Source organism: Apium graveolens, chromosome 10, assembly GCF_009905375.1.
Source record: "Apium graveolens cultivar Ventura chromosome 10, ASM990537v1, whole genome shotgun sequence".
In the NCBI taxonomy this organism is placed as follows: Eukaryota; Viridiplantae; Streptophyta; class Magnoliopsida; order Apiales; family Apiaceae; genus Apium; species Apium graveolens.
In genome coordinates this window covers 199,480,684-199,502,034 of record NC_133656.1, presented here as the reverse complement: position 1 = coordinate 199,502,034, position 21,351 = coordinate 199,480,684, and the positions used below count along the sequence as shown (strand labels likewise).

Sequence of the window (21,351 nt, the reverse complement as noted above, 5' to 3'; positions counted from 1 at the left end):
CCCAAAAAAATTGGCGGGAAAATAAAAATCATTTGAAGTTGCGACGATTTGAATATTTCGTCGTAAGTTAAATATTTTTATTTAAATTTTAACTTGAAATTAAATAAAAAAATATGTCATCTAAATTTACGACGAAATATTTGTGAAGAAAATATTGGAACATCCAATTTACAACGGAAATTAAAATTCGTCGTAAGTTATCAACGAGGGAAATTTAACCGTTTCCACCAAAATTTTGGCGTGTAAATTTGACTTTTCTTAAATTTTTTGTAGATAATAATTTATGACGGATTCCGTCATAAATTAGCACATGATTTTTGATAATTTCAATTTTTAAAAAATATTATTTCATGATTCAACCATATTAATGTCCACATTTATTTGTTTGGGTGATATTTCAAGAATTTCAGAAAAAATTAAATATTTTGATAAAATAATTTAATAAGAAACATTGATTATATCACTAATATATATATATATATATATATATTGTCAACCATACGGTTGAATCGATGAAAAATATTTTTAAAATAATCGAAACACAAATTTAGAACTAAACACTAGTTAGTTGTTGTAGTCGAACTAATGTTTAACTGTTAAAATGATAAACCAAATAAATTTATTTTGATATGAAATTTTGGTTATATCACTAATATATATATTTATATTTATATTGACATCCATACGGTTGGATCATTGAAAAATATTTTTAAAATAATCGAAACACCAATTTAGAATTAAACACTAGTTAGTTGTACTAGTCAAATTGACATTTGACTGTTAAAATGGCAAACCAAATTAAAGTATTTTGATATGAAATTTTGGTTACATCACTAATATATATATTTATATATATATATATATTGACATCCATACGGTTGGATCGTTGAAAAATATTTTTAAAATAATCGAAACACTAATTCAGGATTCAACACTAGTTAGTTGTAATAGTCAAACTGATGCTTGACTGTTAAATTGTTAAATCAAATAAAATTATTTTGATATGAAAATTTGGTTATATCACTAATATATATATCTATTGACATCCATACGGTTGGATCGTTGAAAAATATTTTTAAAATAATCATAACACTAATTCAGGATTCAACACTAGTTAGTTGTAATAGTCAAACTGATGCTTGACTGTTAAAATGTCAAACAAAATAAAATTATTTTGATATGAAACTTTGGTTATATCACTAATATATATATCTATTCACATCCATACGGTTGGATCGTTGAAAAATATTTTTAAAATAACCGAAACACTAATTCAGGATTCAACACTAGTTAGCTATACTGGTCAAACTGATGCTTAACTGTTAAAATGTCAAACCAAATAAAATTATTTTGATATGAAATTTTTCTTATATCACTAATATATACATCTATTGAAATCCATACGGTTGGATCGTTGAAAAATATTTTTAAAATAATCGTAACACTAATTCAGGATTCAACACTAGTTAATTGTACTAGTCAAACCGATGCTTGACTGTTAAAATGTCAAACAAAATAAAATTATTTTGATATGAAACTTTGGTTATATCACTAATATATATATATATATATATATATATATTCGCATCCATACGGTTGGATCGTTGAAATATATTTTTAAAATAATTAAAACATTAATTCAGGATTCAACACTAGTTAGCTGTACTGGTCAAACTGATGCTTGACTGTTAAAATGTCAAACCAAATAAAATTATTTTGATATAAAATTTTCGTTATATCACTAATATATACATCTATTGAAATCCATACGGTTGGATCTTTAAAAAATATTTTTAAAATAATCGTAACACTAATTCAGGATTCAACCCTAGTTAGCTGTACTAGTCAAACTGATGCTTGACTGTTAAAATATTAAACCAAATAAAATTATTTTGATATGAAACTTTGGTTATATCACTAATATATATATCTATTGACATCCATACGGTTGGATCATTGAAAAATGTTTTTAAAATAATCGAAATACCAATTCAGAACTACACACTGGTTAGTTGTACTAGTTAAACTCATGCTTGACTGTTAAAACGGCAAACCAAATAAATTAGTTTGTATGAAATTTTGGTTTTATCACTAATATATATATATATATATATTTACATTCATGCGGTTGGATCGTTGATAAATATTTTCAAAATAATCGAAACACCAATTTAGGATTAAATACGAGTTAGAATATAGTTATAAATTTAATTAATAATTACAATGCGTAGAATTTTAAAAAAATATTATCATATTTATAAAATAAAATAAAAAATAAAAATAATTTATTTGGGCTTGGGCGGGTGAATTTTGGGCCTGCAAACTTATTTTGTGCAGAGCGGCAAATTGAAAATTTGGGATAAAGGCAACAGAAATTGGGGAAAGAACCAAATGAAATCAGGGCAAAAAAATTCGTCTCTTTCTCTCCTTGTCCCCTCTGTATCTCTCAAAACACATGTTACTAAGGTTCTAAGGTTCGAAGATCAAAACAATCCGGTTTGGGAAATGTCCTAAGGTTCGAAGATCTAAGGTATGTCATACATATTACTTAGATACTTTTAAGTGGCATTCATGATTTTAAGTGTAATGTGTGGATTATAATGTGGCGGATGTGAGTTTTGTTCTTGTTAGCATCAATTGGAGAATCAAAGTTTGGTGGAGTTTCTTGGCATATTAAAAAGCTAGGGTTCTATCTAATTTGGGGGAAGAAAGTATATTAAACAAGGTCTCACAAGGTTTGAATAAAAATCGAGAAATAAGTGCAACCAAATTTGAAAGGCATATGTCATAGCCTATTTGTTTATTCGAGGATTTAACTCAACTCAAATAAGGATGTAACAAGTAAATAGTGGTTCAATCGCCAGAGAGATCTCTCAAAGTAACATATGTCAAAGGACTAAGTAACATTGTTCGTCTACAGAATTGAGGACTTAATTCACTGGAAGAAGCTCAAGAAATTGATCAAGCCTCAGTGATATAAATCAAGATTGTGGATTTAATCAAGTGACAGAGATCTCTTCTGGGTATCAATTGATTACAGGGATTTAATCTGAAGAAAATCAAGACATGAAGAAACCTCACAGAAGTTAGTCATTCATGAACCAGACAATACATCGAGTGTCAACATTGAAGTGGTGAAATGGATTCAGTGATTTTCAGAAGATTGTCAGAAGAGTGGTTGTTGTTCAAGAATAGTATTAATTCTCTATTAATTAATTAAGTCATATAATTTAATTAAGAAAATAAATTATATCTGCAAAGATTAATTTATTGATTAATTGGATTAATTAATTAATTCTGAATTAATATTATGGTTTTTCAGAATTAATTTTGAATTTAAAATCAAAATTAATTCAGCAAAGACAATCTTTTGTATTAGTATGATAATCGGTATGACAATCAATAGTCATACCGAAAGTCATGCCAGTTCATTTAGATTGTCTTGCCGAAAGTCATGCCAGTTCAATAGACTGTCCTACCGAAAGTTCTACCAGTTAAAAAGGATTGTCCTGCTGAGCTATCAGGATTGTCTTGCCAGTTAAATCAAGGATTGATTTAATATAAAAAGCAGCAGCTGATTTTCTAAAGACAAAGCATTGAATATCAAATTAACAGAAGAACACAGAACCAAGAAAACAGCAAAGAACTTATTGTAATTTCACTGATCATTTATTTATAGTATTCATTGTTAAATCTAATCCACTAGAAATCTTTTTCTTGTTCTTGTGTAACTATCTAGCGGATCAAAATCCCTAGAACTTAATCTTAAATTGTATTTAGCATTTGATCCTTTTTATTACAAAATAGAAAAAGTTCATGTCGAATTTATTCTAGATTTGAAATAATTTATTTGAGATTAATCCCTTGTAAACGATACCGTTGTTGTAACACCTTTCAATTTTAATAATAGTTTTATTTAACTTGAATTTTGTTTCACTTTTTTATTCCGTATTTTATTCGATTAAACGGTATTTTTTGTATTCAACCTCCTTCTACAAACATATTGAGACCTAACAATTGGTATCAGAGCCTTCTGATTAACGAACAAATCAAGATCCTAGACTTTTGTGATTCTTTCACTCCTTGAATTTTTATTTACTCAAAAATTCATAATGACTACACAAAAAGTTGGAACCGTTAAAATTCCACTATTCGATAAAGAAAATTATGTTATGTGGAAGAAGAAGATGCTATTGTTTTTACAAGTTGCAAATCCCAAATATCTGGAAGTGTTAAAGAAGGGTCCAAAAGTTCTGATGGTTATTGAACCAGAGGTAATAGAAGATGATGTGGTGACTACCAAAGCTAGAACTTATGTAAAGAATCTTGAGGACTTTTCTCCTGCTGAAAAAGAAGAAGTCGCCCTGGATGCTAGCCTTCAATTAATTTTAGTAGATTCCCTTGATCCCTTGATGAATAGACATGTGATGAACTGTAAAGATTCCAAACACATCTGGGAAACTATTGAGGTGATTAATGAAGGCACAGAGGAAGTTAGGGAGAACAAGTTAGAAATCATAACCTCTGAGTATGAATACTTTAAATCCAATCCATGAGAAGGAATCACTGAAGTGTTTGAGAGATACAATGCATTGATCAACAACCTGAACATTAATGGTAAATACTATTCAATCAGGGAGGTCAACAAAAAAATCCTTTTAACACTGCCAACTCATCTCGAACATAGAATCACTGCCATAAGAGAAGCAAGAGATCTGAGTGAGATTTCTTTGGAAAGGCTCTATGGTGTGTTAAAGACCTATGAGTTGGAGCAAATTCAGCAGAAGGAAGTCTACGGGAAAGGAAGAGTGGTCAGCACGCCTACTGCTCTAGTAGCTGAAGAACAACAACATCAACAACAACAATCTCAACAGTCAGAGAGAATGGTACAGTCTTCCAAGGCTGAAGAAAATGTGATTGTAGCAGAATTTGATCCTCCTACTTCAAATCAATCAGGAGATGATTTTATTCCTTGGAAGAACTGGAGCAATTGGAAGATGAGTCAATGGCCCTAATTGTCAAGAGATTCTCTAATGTCAGATTCAAGAGGAATCCCAAGTTCAAGTACAAGTCCAACTACAACAGATTCCAAAAAGGTGGATCTTCATCCTTTACCACCAGTAGTGGTGGGTACAAAACAGGGATGGTTGATCGAAGCACCATTCGATGCTTCAACTGTAATGAGTTGGGACACTTTACCACAGAATGCTGGAAGCCAAAACAAATTAGGAAGAACTCTTATGATTCTAATCAGAAGAGTAAATCTGAAAGGGCTTACCTGGCAAAGGGAAGAAGCTGGGATGATACTGACAGTAAAGATGAAGAAGTTGGGAATCTTGCTCTCATGGCTAGTGATGCAAACACCTCATCGTCAAGAAAAGAGGTAAAATTTACTGATGCTGAATTAGTGTATCATCCAGGAGGTTCCTTAGATTGTGCTCGTCGTGATAATGAAATGTTAAATCAACAAATCAAAGACCTTGAGAAAGAGGTCAATGAATTAAGACTTGTGCACATTAATCAAGATAAATTAAAAGAACAAGTATATTTTCTAGAGAATAGAGTTGACTGTTATAGACAACTCGAAACTATTCTCAAAGACAAGATCACCGGTCTTGAGACTAAGGTCAAAGCTTAATTTAATTCTTGCTCTAAGGCTAAAGAGTTCTACAATAAGCAAGCTATTAATCAAACATTTGGAGTAGGTTATGATTATAATGTTGTTATTGGAGAATTAGTCATAAACTCCCCTCCTCATGTCTGTGCTAAAGGTAGGGAAGTACCACATGTGCTTAAGGGTGTTGATGAACCCCTCTATAAAAAATCAATTGCTGAACCATTTGATGAGACCTCATTTATTATTCAAGAAGAAATCCGTGCTGAAGATCTTGCTAATGAGAAAGTTGTTTCCAAGTCAAGTGTGTCAAAGGTTCCAGTCAAAGTTGTGAAAGCAACTGAGACTAACTCAGACACACATGAGTTGGATAACAAAAATTCCATGTTTACCATGCATAAGTTGCCTGTTGTTAATCCCTCTCATAAAGCATATGGTGTTCCTGATTGTATGTCTTGTGCTTTTAATTTGATGTATGCTTATTTTAATGGTAAGCATATTTCTAATGATAAGACTACTCCTCGTCAGCATGTGAATAATAGGAAGCATGATAGGTCTAAGACTGCTAGTCCTCCTAAAGCTAGAAAGGAGACATTTATGCAAAAGCCTAAACAGAAATTTGTCAAGGCTGTTTACAAGGTCAAATGTCCAGTCATTGAAAAAGTTGAGAACATTAAAGTTAAGAATGTTGTTTTTCCTGATAAAGGCCAATTTTACAAGTATGTCGGACCCAACCAAGCTTGAGTTCCGAAGAAGGTCTAATCAATTTGTATTGCAGGGCATTAAACAGGTACAACCGGTAGTGTGGATTCTTGACAGCAGATCGTCAAGACATATGACCGGAGATAGAGCCCTGCTATCAAATGTGGTTGAGAAAGCTGGCTCAGTGGTTACCTTTAGAGATAACAGCAAAGGTTTAACTGAGGGATATGGTTGTTTGCTAGCTGGAAATGTTATCATTGAAAATGTGTATGTTGTGCAAGGACTTGAACACAATCTGCTTAGCATTAGTCAGTTCTGTGACAACGGCTACAATGTTTTATTCGACAAGCTGAAGTGTCTGATCCTGCACAAGAAAAATGAAAAACCCTCATTGATGGGAATCCGGAAAGGAAATCTGTTCGTAGCTGACATGTACTCTGGAAGCAATCCTAAAGTCAATTGTTTCTATGCAAAGGCATCGTCAGATGGGAGTTGGCTATGGCACAAGAGACTTTCTCATCTCAATTTCAAAACAATGAATTCTCTTGTCAAAAGAGAATTGGTCAGAGGTCTGCCTCAGCTGAAATTCTCCCCAGAAGGACTGTGTGAGGCTTGCCAGAAAGGAAAGTCAAAGAAAGCAAGTCACAGAGGCACTGACACATCCTCCATAACTGGTGTTCTGCAATTATTGCACATGGATTTATTTGGACCAGTTAATGTTCTTTCGATTTCAAAGAAGTGTTACTGCCTTGTGATAGTTGATGACTATTCCAAGTATACGTGGGTTTTATTCCTTCACTGTAAGGATGAAACACCACAAGTTGTGATTGATCATATCAAGTTGATTGAGCTAGATTCTAATGTCCCTATTAGAGCAATAAGGTCAGATAATGGAACAGAATTCAAGAATTCACTTCTCAATGGATTCTGTACAGATAAAGGGATTACCAGACAATTTTCAGCTCCTAGAACTCCTCAGCAAAATGGAGTGGTAGAAAGGAAGAATCGTACATTGATTGAAGCTGCAAGAACGATGTTAAGTGAATCAGGTCTTCCAATGTACTTTTGGGCTGAAGCTGTCAATACTGCATGTTATACTCAGAATCGAACTCTAATCAACAAAGACTTCAAGAAAACTCCTTATGAGATTATGAATGAACAGAAACCTTCTATCAAATACTTTCATGTATTTGGTGCCGGATGCTTCGTGCTCAAGGATGGAGATGATCGTCGTGGTAAATTCGAGGCAAAGGCATATGAGGGTATTTTTGTTGGATATGGAAGAAGATCATACAGGGTGTATATCATTGATCAACACAAAGTAACTGAAAGTGTCAATGTTACATTTGATGACACTAAACTCCCTAGTATCCAAACTGAAGATCCTTCTGAGAAACTGAAGTTTGATGATATGTCAGATTCAGAATCAGAACATGATCAAGAACCTGAGGTTGTTGCTGGTGAAGAACCTGTTAATCATGATGATACTCAAGGTTTGGTGATGGAAACATTGACAACAATGGAGACACCACTGCTACTGATGAAGAATCATCAAGTCAACCTGACAACAACTCAGGGGAGATGCTGAAGGATCAACTAGTAGGACACAACATCCCAATGTGTTTCGAGGCGAATCATCAAGATCAAATCTTCCAAGACAGACTGTCTGGAATAAAGCTCATCCTTTTGAGTTGATTATTGGTGATCCAGATGTTGGAGTCAGAACTAGACGTGCTACTCAAAATGAATGTCTATTCTCAGGATTTCTTTCTGAGATGGAACCTAAGAAGATTGAAGAAGCACTGACTGATCCAGATTGGGTGATTGCTATGCAAGATGAACTCAATCAGTTTAAACATCAACAAGTCTGGAAACTGGTACCTAGACCTACACACAAAAAAGTTGTTGGTACTCGGTGGGTATTCAGGAATAAACTAGATGGTGTGGTTACAAGAAACAAAGCAAGACTGGTAGCTAAAGGGTATTCTCAAGCTGAAGGCATTGATTATGATGAAACCTATGCTCCAGTGGCTAGACTAGAGGCCATCAGGATATTTCTGGCATTTGCAGCATTCTCTAACTCTAAAGTTTATCAAATGGATGTCAAGAGTGCCTTTCTGAATGGAAAGCTGGATGAAGAGGTATATGTAGAGCAACCTCCTGGTTTTGAAGATCCAGATCATTTGGATTTTGTCTACTTTCTTTTCAAGACTATCTATGGACTCAAACAGTCTCCGAGAAAATGGTATGACACTCTCTCTGAATTTCTTATTGAAAATAACTTTATTAGAGGTGTCATAGACAAAACTCTCTTTTCTAAAAAGCATAAGAATGATACTATATTAGTCCAAGTCTATGTGGATGATATAATATTTGGGTCTACTAATGATAATCTCTGTAAGAGATTTGCTAAGTTAATGCACAGCAAATTTGAAATGAGCATGATGGGAGAGCTGAAGTTCTTTCTTGGATTACAAGTAAATCAAAGGTTAGATGGAACTTTTATTTGTCAATCCAAGTATCTCAAGGAACTCCTCAAAAGTACAATCTAGAGGATTCTGCATCAGCAAGGACTCCGTCAACTACAGCTGTCAAGCTTGGACCATGTGAAAACTCCATTAAGGTAGATGTCACAAGCTACAGAGGTATGATTGGCTCGTTACTCTATCTTACTGCAAGTAGACCAGATATTATGTATGCTACATGCTTATGTGCAAGCTTCCAAGCGGATCCTAGAGATATTCATCTCGTTGCTGTTAAACGAATCTTGAGATATCTTAAGGGAACACCAAATCTAGGTATTTGGTACCCTAAAGAATCTGGTTTTACCCTTGTTGGATATACAGATTCAGATTACGCAGGAAGTGTTGTTGATAGGAAAAGCACCTCAGGGAGTTGTCAATTCCTAGATAGCAGACTAGTCTCATGGTACAGTAAGAAACAGCAAACAGTTTCCAATTCAACGGTCGAGGCTGAATATATTGCTGCTGGAAGTTGCTATGCTCAGATCTTGTGGATTAGGAATCAGCTACGAGACTATGGCTCTGTATTGAACAAAATACCTATTCTATGTGACAATACAAGTGTAATAGCCATCACCAACAACCCTGTGCAGCATACAAAGATCAAGCACATTGACATCAGGTATCATTTTATTAGAGAGCACGTCATGAATGGTACTGTTGAACTATTTTTTGTTCCAACAGAAGAACAAATAACAGATATTTTCACTAAACCTCTTGATGAATCCACATTTACCAAATTAGTTGGTAAATTGGGTATGTTGAATAGCTTTAGTGATTAAACTTGTGAATATCTGAAATCTGTTCTTGAATGAATTTATAAATGAATTTTTCATAAATAAAAAATTCATTTGCAAATTTATTTTATCATATTTTCCATAATTTCTTGCTTATTTCTATGTAAGTTTTATTATTATCTTATCTTATTTATTTATTCTACTTGTTAATTTTAATATCTCAGAATATTTTATTTTCTCTAAAAATATTTTTCTATGAATTTTATTTGCTAAAATTCAACAGAAGTCTATTTTTGGAATAAAATAAAATTATTTCTGAAATATTGCTTTTGTTTTGTAATTTTTTTCTGTAACAATAAGTATTAATTCTGTGTATAAGTTTATTTTATACTAGAATGACAATCGGCAAGACAATTGAAATTGTCTTGCTGAAAGTCATTCCAGTACATGTATGTGTTTAATTTTATATTCAGTTTAATTTTATAACTAGTAAGACAATCGGTATGACTATCCATAGTCTTGCCAGTAATAAAATTTATATCAGATAATATTTGTTTTTATTTTGTACTGGTATGACAATCGGTATGACTATCAGATTGTCATACCAGTTATATTATTAGTATTTTTGTTTTCTCAATTGCCTGGTATGACAATCGGGAAGACAATCGGTATGACTTTCCTCGATTGTCATACCAGTTGTCCTACTTAACGTTTTTTTGTTTTGTTTTGTAAATCAATTCAGTTCAGTTTTTAAATTCCAACAGTTTTTCTCTCTTGTTTCTCTTTCTCTCTCTATTCGATCAAACGCAAACCTCCATTGATATTTTCTTGCTCGAGTTTTTACTCAGCACACTTTACTGTGATATATACATATATGTGTGTATACATACAGTGAGGAAGTGCTGCCCAATTTTTTTATTTATAATTTCACTTCATTTTTGTTCCCTTCAAAATCAGTGTTTGGTTGTTTTTGGGTATTTTTAGTTATTTTTTGTTTTGTGTCTTGTGCGTTTTTCAGATCTTTTATTGTGAGATTAAGAACATTAACGAGATACATTACTTTCTAAATTTTTCGGATATAATTGATTTAATTCGAATTATTAAATTAATTTAATTAATTCGAATTTTCTTAATATTACTCTTAAAATTCTGAAAGTGTGTGTTTTATTATATTTTTAATGGCTCTCAACTTCCAAATTGTCTCGCATAATCTTGTAGGTTATTTTAATCCAGAAAAGTGTGATGTGGAAAAATTTAAGCCGTGGATTAGATTTTTAAATGACCATTCGATTGTTAGCTCTGCTATTAAATCAAATGTGCTTTTAAATGTCGATCTGCTCAGACTGATTTACACAACCTCTACTGTGGCCGATGATTTTAAATCTTTTTCATTCACCGTGGCAAACACACAGTATGTAGTTGATGAAACAGTCGTCAATCGAGCGTTAAATTTTCCAATGGACAATTTCTGTAATTTACCCTCTGAAAATGATATTTCAAACTTTTTCCATGCTATTCACTATCAGGGGGTGATTAATTTAACCAAGTTGTCTAAATCCAATTTGGTTTCTGAATGGGATATTTTCTTTGATACACTTTCCAAAGTGTTTGTCAACTGCACTAAATCCAACTTTCACAACATCACTTCCACTCTGCAGTATATTGGTCTTGCGGTTGTTTTCAATCAAAGGATCAATTTTGGCAAACTACTTTTACCCATTCTTCTGAGACGTCTCACTACTGCTTTACGTGATCATTCTACAAATCGTAGGGTCTCGTGCTACTACGCTCGTTTTCTCATGCTCATAGCAGAACATCTTCTCTCACCTGAGCATAAAGCTCTTTTTGCTAACTCTTCAGTAACTGAACCCCCTCCAGTAAGCAAAAAGATTTACACTCGCCAAGACACAACCTTTAAATTCATGCAAGTTCCAGTACTTGTATCTGCTTTCATGGCCACTTACATTCCTTTACCTATTTTCAATCTTCCCGGTCATGAGCAGCAAGCTCAACCTCCAGTGGTTCAAACCATCCAGGCTCAAACATCAGATGCTCTTCCTCTGCAGGTAATAATTCCTCAAACTCAAACTATTCCTACTTCTGTTGAAAGACCCCCAGTGGTTGATAGGTCTGACCATGAAGTTGTAGAACCGCAGCATCAATCCAAGGTCATAGAGCCAAACACAGAGTCACAACCTATCTCAACCTTTCCCCCACTGTCTAAAATGTTGCCTAGAAGGTTAGTAGGAAGTAGTATGTTGGTGGATGTGAATGAACCCTCAGCTCTGCCTCCTCCCAAGAAAAGAAGAACATTTACTGAGGCATCTGAAAGCCCATCCTTGTCCTCCCAACAGGACATAGACTTTGATATGGCCAGTGAACAGTTACTAGAGATATTCTATCAACAGGATGAATCTATTGAAATTCGCCATAGGGCCATGGCATCCTGTACTGAGTCAAGCACACTTCCATTACTCACAATGGAAGCATACAGACCAATAGATGATACTCAGGACACGGAGCGAGGAGTGCACATTGAGTCGGTTACATTGCCTGCCATAGTTACGTCTGAAGAGCAATCACATGCTTCTGAGGGAAAATCTGACTCTCAGCCACCTTTAATAGAGTCATTTTCTCCCCTCCCAGATCCAACACCTCTGGCTCCCTCACGGGATTCTCCACTCGTAGATTTATCTGGAGAAAGTGGAGGGCAACTCGGTCAATCTAACCCTGAAGCAATTCAGACATCTATTTCACATGAAAAGATAGGTTTGACTGAGGATCGGGACTCGCGAATTCCCATTGCACCACCACTGACCTCTCTTGAAGAGGCTAGGGTGATTTCAAATGCAGGTACAGAAGATCAGCATCAGGAAGACTCCTCACGAGCAATAATATTGAGAGATACACAAGCACGTGAGTTGAGTGAATCAAACAGGAGAGATATTCAGATGAGCGCACACACAGACGCAAACACTGAAAATCTGTTAGCGCAAATTGCTGAACTGAAAGAACAACTTGCAAAAAGTCAGGCTGAGGCTCAATCATTCAAAGCACAAGTGGTTGAACGGTCTTCTTCTTCCACCTCTGTCAATAATCAGCTGGCTCTCATCAGGACTCAGATATCAGATTTGAAGACCTCTGTTGTACCAAAGCTTAACTCAATCCAGGCATCTCCAACTTTATTAGCTGAAGATATTTCAAACTTCTGCTCTCTCCATACAAGAATGACTTCTCTTGAAGACTTGGTTGAAATGAATCATTCACTGGATTCCTCCAGATTTCTGAAGATAGAGACGGGCATGGAATATCTCAATGAAGGGATGAAGCACTTGTACTTCATGATAAAAAAATTTCACTGCCCTAATGAAGAACAAAGGACTTTCTTTGAAGGGCCGTCTGGTGGAGGCTCAGGCTCTGGAGGTCATGGAGGTCATGGAGGGTCTAAGGGAAAGTCTGTAGAGGATTACTCAACTAAGGGGGAGAAGAAAGGGAGAAGTGGAGAGGGAAAAGAAAAAGATTCTTCTGTTGGAGGCACAGGGAAGGCTGATGATGTCTACTATAGTGGAGAACAGGATGACTTTGATATTTTTGACATTCCCTCTGAACCAGTCTTGGAAGATAAAGATGGTTTCTTTGAAGCTGAGGAGGAAAGTGATTTTGGAGAATGGGAAGAGGAAGCTCCAGTGGATCCTGTTTTTGAGAAAGAGTTTCAGCAGCAGCAGTCATAGTTGAAAAGAAAAGAAGCTGAACTCAAAAAGGTATCCCAGATCATTGATATGAGGAAAAACATTGAATGAACAGAAACTCTTGAAAAGCAACATCTTCATGACATTAAAGCTAAAGAAAGGAGAAGAGATGTCAGACTGGAGATTGGTGAAAAATGGGATGAAGCTAGGAGAGTACTTGATATGCCTCAGCTGAGCACAAACAATGATAGGCAGTTTCTACATCTTCTGGACAAGCTGGAGATCTCTAATCCAAACAATGACGTGTACATGAATGCTATAAAGACTGAAGTCTCAAGGATCACAGCTGCCTTTGACAGATCTCTAAATGAAATGAGCATATTTGTATATTGTCAGAGCGAAGGATCTTTCAAGGTATCACTTCATCTGTTTGAGAATCGTTCTTTATCAGAGATTTGGGTTCTTCTCAACAAAGTCAAAAGAAGCTCAGAATTGAATGAAGTTCTTCGAGAAAGGCTCAAAGAGTTTGCCAGCAGGGCTAGTCCTCAAGTGGTCAACAATCCTCATCAGGTAAGATTCTTTAAGTCTGACTGTCTTCAAATCTGCCAGCTCGATTCACAATCTCTTAAAGACTACTCAGCTAAGCATCTTGTCTGGATGAAACATCACTTAAGAACTGTTGGATATTCATCCATGTTGAAAACTCAAGCAGCTGATCTGATTCAAGCTTATTGTGAAAAGAATATTAAAAAGTACAATCAGTTCAAGAATAATCTAAAGTCAGTTGGAGTTCAACCAGTCAGACCAGCCAGCTTCACTTCTGAAAAGGACCGTGTCTTTGACAAGGAGTTGCTTCAAGATTTGGAAGAAGGTGAATTCGGAAGGGAAGACAACTGAATTCAATTAGCTCAAAACTTAATATAATTTGCTTAGAGCTTTATGAATCAAGATAGACTAATGTAGTTATATGTTCAGTCTAGAGGAACATCTATCTTGTATTCACTTGTAAATTTCTTTTGGAATCTGCAAAATGTTAAATATAATCCAGAACTTTTCTGCTATTTACTTTGCATTACTGTTTATATATTTTTCTTATTTGTTAGTTGAGTTATCCTCTAGGTATTTGTTATTATTGTCTAACAAACACATAGGGGGAGATTGAAAGGCATATGTCATAGCCTATTTGTTTATTCGAGGATTTAACTCAACTCAAATAAGGATGTAACAAGTAAATAGTGGTTCTATCGTCGGAGAGATCTCTCAAAGTAACATATGTCAAAGGATTAAGTAACATTGTTCATCTACAGAATTGAGGACTTAATTCACTGGAAGAAGCTCAAGAAATTGATCAAGCATCAGTGATATAAATCAAGATTATGGTTTTAATCAAGTGACAAAGATCTCTTCAGGGTATCAATTGATTACAGGGATTTAATTTGAAGAAAATCAAGATATGAAGAAACATCACAGAAGTTAGTCATTCATGAACCAGACAATACATCGAGTGTCAATATTGAAGTGGTGAAATGGATTCAGTGATTTTCAGAAGATTGTCAGAAGAGTGGTTGCTGTTCAAGAATAGTATTAATTCTCTATTAATTAATTAAGTCATATAATTTAATTAAGAAAATAAATTATATCTGCAAAGATTAATTTATTGATTAATTGGGTTAATTAATTAATTAATTCTGAATTAATATTATGGTTTTTCAGAATTAATTTTGAATTTAAAATCAAAATTAATTCAGCAAAGACAATCTTTTGTATTAGTATGACAATCGGTATGACAATCAATAGTCATACCGAAAGTCATGCCAGCTCATTTAGATTGTCTTGCCGAAAGTCATGCCAGTTCAATAGACTGTCCTACCGAAAGTTCTACCAGTTAAAAAGGATTGTCTTGCTGAGCTATCAGGATTGTCTTGCCAGTTAAATCAAGGATTGATTTAATATAAAAAGCAGCAGCTTATTTTCTAAAGACAAAGCATTGAATATCAAATTAACAGAAGAACACAGAACCAAGAAAACAGCAGAGAACTTATTGCAATTTCACAGATCATTTATTTCTAGTATTCATTGTTAAATCTAATCCACTAGAAATCCTTTTCTTGTTCTTGTGTAACTATCTAGCGGATCAAAATCCCTAGAACTTAATCTCAAATTACATTTAGCATTTGATCCTTTTTATTACAAAAATAGAAAAAGTTCATGTCGAATTTATTCTAGATTTGGAATAATTTATTTGAGATTAATCCCTTGTAAACGATACCGTTGTTGTAACACCTTTCAAGTTTAATAATACTTTTATTTAACTTAAATTTTGTTTCACTTTTTTATTCCGCATTTTATTCGATTAAACAGTATTGTTTGTATTCAACCCCCTTCTACAAACATATTGAGACCTAACAAAATTAGTGTTACTTACCAGGAGACCAAGTCTTACTAGGTGTACTTGTTGGCTCACTAAGTAAATACCTTAACTTGTATTGATTTGGATTCCTAGAAGTGTTCATATTTCTAATGCTTACAAGTGTAGTGCAGAATTTAAATTTTCAAGATTAATGGCCTAAATTCCAAAATTCATAACTTGAGTTTCGAGTGTCCATTTTCTGAGTATAAACATGTTCTGGAAACCTCTTGAAATACCATATAATCTGGTACTTTGATACTGTGCAATTTCCTGTGTTTTGTATGTCAAAAACCTGTGTCAAAAATTCTGGACAGATTGTAAATCCCTTGGAGTCTTATGTTCAATGTCCTGTATTTTGATATGAGTTCGCTGACAGCGAGGGCCTTTTGATAGCAAACATATTTAATCCTCTTCATTTTTATGCCTGTAAATAATTTTACTTTTAGGAAAATCATAAGTAGAATACAAAATATTTTAAATTGTCATGAACCCGCGGTGTCTATTTTGCGGTGTCCATTGTGTTTGTGATTCAAATTATCATACATTTTCGAGTACAAATTCTCCTGCATTTACTGTTAATACTTTATGCCCTAAATATTTTCTCTCTTTTTATAAATATAGCTTAGAGTTATGGTACAACGTTGTTCTAGTCTAGATTGCAGGATATATGGATAATGCAAAGGTTGCTAAATCTGTCTTCTCCATCTGGTGAGAGTTCTTTTCACGATATACGAAACTGAAGTTCTTGCTGCATTTCTGTAGCAAACACCAAGAAATTTATATGCTAGATACTTGAAGAAATTTATATGCTAGATACTTGTAGCAAACTCGCATATTTCTTTACAAATGACAAATGACAAGGGGTGGCAGTTGGGGCTGGTTTGTAGGGTACTGCTGCAATTGTGAATTTAGTTTAAACTCACAATGACACCGAAATATAAGTGCTCATCAATGCTGGTATGGTCCTAACTTTTACAATGGTGCCAGAAATTAAAAGACCCCAGTCAAGATCAGCTCTTAGAGCTCCAGGCCAACGATAGTTTTGACAATTCTTTCCCTTGCCACAAAGTGAGGCTGTTTCAGTAGACTGCTGATGCAAATCTCAATGTTCAAGACATGCATGAGGTTAGTTCTGGTATAAAATGTAATTTGTATATCATAGGAGCTTTTTCAGTTTTACTCCCTACAAAGGTCAGGATGATGGGTTCAATGATTTCGAGTTGAGCCTTCCTAAGCTATTCTTTTTCCCCGTGAACGTCGCACATGCTCATATGCTTCTATTATTTTTTTCATTGGAAATACATATGAGCTAGAGTTAGATATTAAATTTAGAAATTTCTGTTTGTTATATTATTAATGTGCGGCGACAAGTGCCCACAATAAAAAAAACAAAATCATTTGAATTATATATGTATATATTTTGTTTTTTGGACAGTTATGCACTATTACCATATAAATACTTGAGTAAAGTGCACTTTGTGTACTCGCACTTTGGTGAAGACACCACTTGCAATATTACAGTTCAAAAACAACCAACTGAAATACTACATTTCTATTTTCGTTACGGATGAATGCAATCCGTTAAATTTTATTAACGCCGTGACCAAAAGTGGAGGGCCTCATCGTCTTTTCCACATAAACCAATTACGCGGGCTTTTACCAGTACCTTTTCGCCTCCTCTTTTTCCATTTTCTTGCAACATTTACTTTAGTTAAAAAATCTAGCAAAGTGAAGAGAAGGGTGATCCAAAATCTAGCAAGCATGAGTTGGTTAATTCGTCCAAGGGAAGAAAGGGATATTTACTCACCAAATGAATGCCCCAGTTATACAGGTAAGTATTCGATATCTCCAGTAATTTTAGGGTAAATTAGGGTATCCCCAATCTCTGTAATTTGTATTAAAAAAGGGTTCTTGAGATGTAATGTTAGGTTTTGTCATATATGTATGTTAGGGTTTTGATAAATTTTAAGGTTTGTTGACTGTTAGTGTTTGACGAGTACAAATTAGGGTTTTGGCCTGGTAGTGGTCCCATTCACGTGTATTGAATTGTTTATGTCCTCCTTTATATATATGTTTGTCATTTTTTTCCCCACTTTCTGTTTTTGTTTGTTATTCTTTTCAGCTGCAGATTTGTTTACAATTAAACTGTATTATGGTGGGGTCATCTCTGAAAATCCGAGGAATTATGTTGGTGGAGATTTTGTTTATATAGACGGGTGTAATGTAGACATGATGAGTATAATTGAGTTAAAGTCTATGCTAACAGAATGTGGTCAAGATGGGTGTCATTCATTTAGTTATAAATTTCCAAAAACAGATTGGGTCAATGGTCTATGGACATTAGAATCAGATGCTGATGTTTTAGACATGTGTGAACTTGTGCCACCTTCAAGGTTGGTGTTTGTTTTTGCTGTTTCCATTGCTTCTAAACCCCTAGCAGTAGTCACACCTGATGGGAAAGTGTCACAGGAGTACAACCCTTCACAAGATCCTAACTTGGAATTTGTGGAGAATGACCACCTCAATTCTGAAGATTTTCTTAGAGAAATGTGTGTGTATGAGGGTCTTTTTGACTATGAAGCAGATGAGGAGGAAAATGCAGAGAATGCAGATGTAGAAAAGAATCCAGAGAATGAAGGTGAAGTTGAACATCTTGTAGATGATGAAGAGGTGTTTAGTGATCATACTGACCCAGAGGATGAAGATTTTGTGGTGTGTCAAGATGAGTTGACTGATGATTCATTTCACAGTGACTCCTCCAATGTTGACAGCACAGATGATGATGTTTGTTTGTATAAAAATGAGAGGGCTAAAAAAAGAGAAGCAAAAGAAGTTGAGAAAGCAAACAATAATACTGTAAAAGGAAAAGGAAAAGCAAAAGGAGAAGGAAACATGACTGACAAGGGGAAAACAAGGGTTACAGATGACATGGGGACAGTAGGAAATGTAGAATATTCAATTGACTCTACACAATATACAAACAGTGAAGAAGAGAGGATGGCTGCTAACTCCACAGATGAAGAAGAGATCAAGTGGTCTGTTTTTGATGAGAAGAGTGAGATGGGGCATCCAAAGTTTGAGTTGGGGCAGTTATTTGCAAGTGCAAAGGTGTTCAGAGAGGCAGTAAAGAAGCAAGCCATTGTTGAAAGAAGGCCTGTAGTGCAGAAAAGAAATTATGGTTCAAGAGTGAAGTTTGTGTGCTCTAATGGTTGCAAGCGGAATATTTATGCAAACAAGATGTAGAGGTCTGACACTTATCAAGTTCGAGTGTATGACCCCAAACATACATGCACTCAAACTTTTGATCAGAAACAGATAAATTCTAAATGGATTGCAAATTACTATGAAAATGACATAAGGATGAACCCCACATGGCCTTTGCAAGCTTTTCTGAAAAAGGTTGTCAATGATTGGGGTTGTCATGTGAGCATTTATGCAATTGCTAGGGCTAAAAGAAAGGCATTACAGACAATTAATGGGAAGCATGTGGAGCAGTATTCAAGAGTTTGGGACTATGCTAATGCTTTATTGAAAGCATTGCCTGATAGCACTGTCTTGGTGATGACTGAAGATGCTGGTGGTGCAGAAGAGGTGGACTGAAAAGATTCAAAAGATTATATACTTGCTTTGGAGCAGTTAAGAAGGGATTCAGAGAGGGTTGTAGGCCACTAATAGGGCTAGATGGGTGCCACTTAAAGGGCCCTTATGGTGGCCAATTATTAGCAGCTATTGGAACAGATGCTAATGATGAGATGTATCCCTTGGCTTGGGCAGTGGTGGAAGCTGAGAACAGTGAGAGCTGGAATTGGTTTTTAAAGCAAGTAGTTGAAGACTTGAACATTGACAATGACAGCAGCTGGACATTTATATCTGATAGGCAGAAAGGCTTGATTAATGCCTTGGAAACTATTGTGCCTAATGCAGAACATAGGTTCTGTGTTATGCACTTGTACAGAAATATGTGGAAAGAACAAAAAGGCATTGGTGTCAGGATGATTCTCTGGAAAGCAGCTAGGGCTACAACTGAATACACATTTAAGAAGCACATGGATGAGTTGCAAAAGGTAAGCTGTTATCATTCCATGTCATTAGTCATTTGGTTATTAATCATTAATCATACTTTCTTGAATTGTTTGCTTATTCATTATAAAATCATGTATTGGCAGTTATCAAAGAAATGCTATGATTGGTTATCTGAAAAACCAAGAACTCAATGGAGTAGAAGTGCCTTCAGATTGACACCTAAATCTGACCAGTTTGTAAATAACCAATGTGAGGTATTTAATAGCACCATTGGAAAATATAGAGACTTGACTATTCTGTCAATGCTACAAAGCATACATATTGATGTCATGAAAAGGATACAAAAAAAGAGGGACAAGATGCTTAATAGTTATGCCTTGAACCCTATTTGCCCTAATTCCATGAGAAGACTGAATAAGTAAGTGTCTTCAACTAACTATGTTGCAGTGTCATGTTTTAAGTTTATGTGATACTAATTGTTAATGCCTAATATTTTGTTTGCAGAGTTGTTGAGTTGATTAAAGGTTGTCATGTGGTATGGTCTGGAGGTGCAAAGTACCTGGTTACTATGAGTGATGGGGGTTACCAAATGGTGGTGGACCTGGAGGCCAAAAGGTGTGCATGCAGGAAATGGGAGATCTCAGGTATACCATGTTATCATGCCTGTGCTTGCATAGCATGGTCTAAGAAAAATTATGAGGAGTATATTCATGCTTGCTACTCAAAGGATAGTTTCCTTGCAACATACAACCACATTCTTGATCCTATTTGTGGTGAAGAAGAATGGGATGCAACAGACTACCCTAAGCCATTACCACCTGTACTCAAGGTACAAACAGGAAGGCCAAAGAAATCAAGGAACAAAACCAATGATGCAACCACCCCTGGGGCTACAAGGTTAAAAAGACAGAACACCAAAGTCAGGTGCTCTTATTGCACTGAATATTCTCATAACATGAGGACTTGTCCTGCTAGGGTATGTTGTTTTTTCATTATCTCAATATGATAATGTGTGCACATCAGGAGTAGTATATGAAGAGTATGTACTTCTTATGTTCACAGGCACATGACAAAGCTAATGGCTGTGAGAAGCAAGTGAAAACTAGGACCAAGAAGGCAAAGACAGCTGAAGTTGGTGGTGGAAAGGAGGCTTCAAACTCCAGGACAGTTGGAGAAGCCAGTCAGGAAGGCCAAGAAACTCCAAATCAAGGTGGACAAAGTGGTGAAAGGAGAGCAACAAGGTCCACTACACTTGGAGAAGGCAGTCAAGGTGGTGTCTTCACCAATACCAACACTCAACAAGGCACAAACAATCCTCTTGGTGTTCAAGCACTTGGATTCACAACTAAAGACAAGGCCAGTGTTACAAGTTTGAGGAATCTGGAGCTAGCAAGGAAGAAAAGGGAAAGTAGGCTTAAGCAGAAACCTGTTTGGAAGTTGTAAATAACCTAATGATTGTGAATGTTGATCAACCATCTTGAGAAGATAATGCTTGTTTTGATGCTAACTTTTTATTATGGTCTATATGAACCTTAGTTTGGCTCTTTTGGTATGGATGTAATAGAACCTTTGTAGTCATGACTCATGGTTATGTTCTACATGAACCTTCTTTTGTTATGGTCAACCTTGGTATGGAACCTTATGTTACAATTTG

The 21,351-nt window shown here is 35.1% G+C and overlaps 1 protein-coding gene across 1 annotated transcript; it reads left to right on the top strand.

The window, feature by feature from the left end:
* Positions 1–19,034: 19,034 nt before the first annotated feature.
* On the top strand, positions 19,035–21,140 carry LOC141691598 (uncharacterized). The gene is made up of 5 exons (XM_074496367.1): positions 19,035–19,265; positions 19,373–19,738; positions 19,841–20,115; positions 20,202–20,673; positions 20,760–21,140. The coding sequence occupies exons 1-5, from the start codon at positions 19,035–19,037 to the stop codon at positions 21,138–21,140; spliced, it is 1,725 nt and encodes a 574-aa protein (XP_074352468.1).
* The last annotated feature ends 211 nt before the right edge of the window (positions 21,141–21,351 follow it).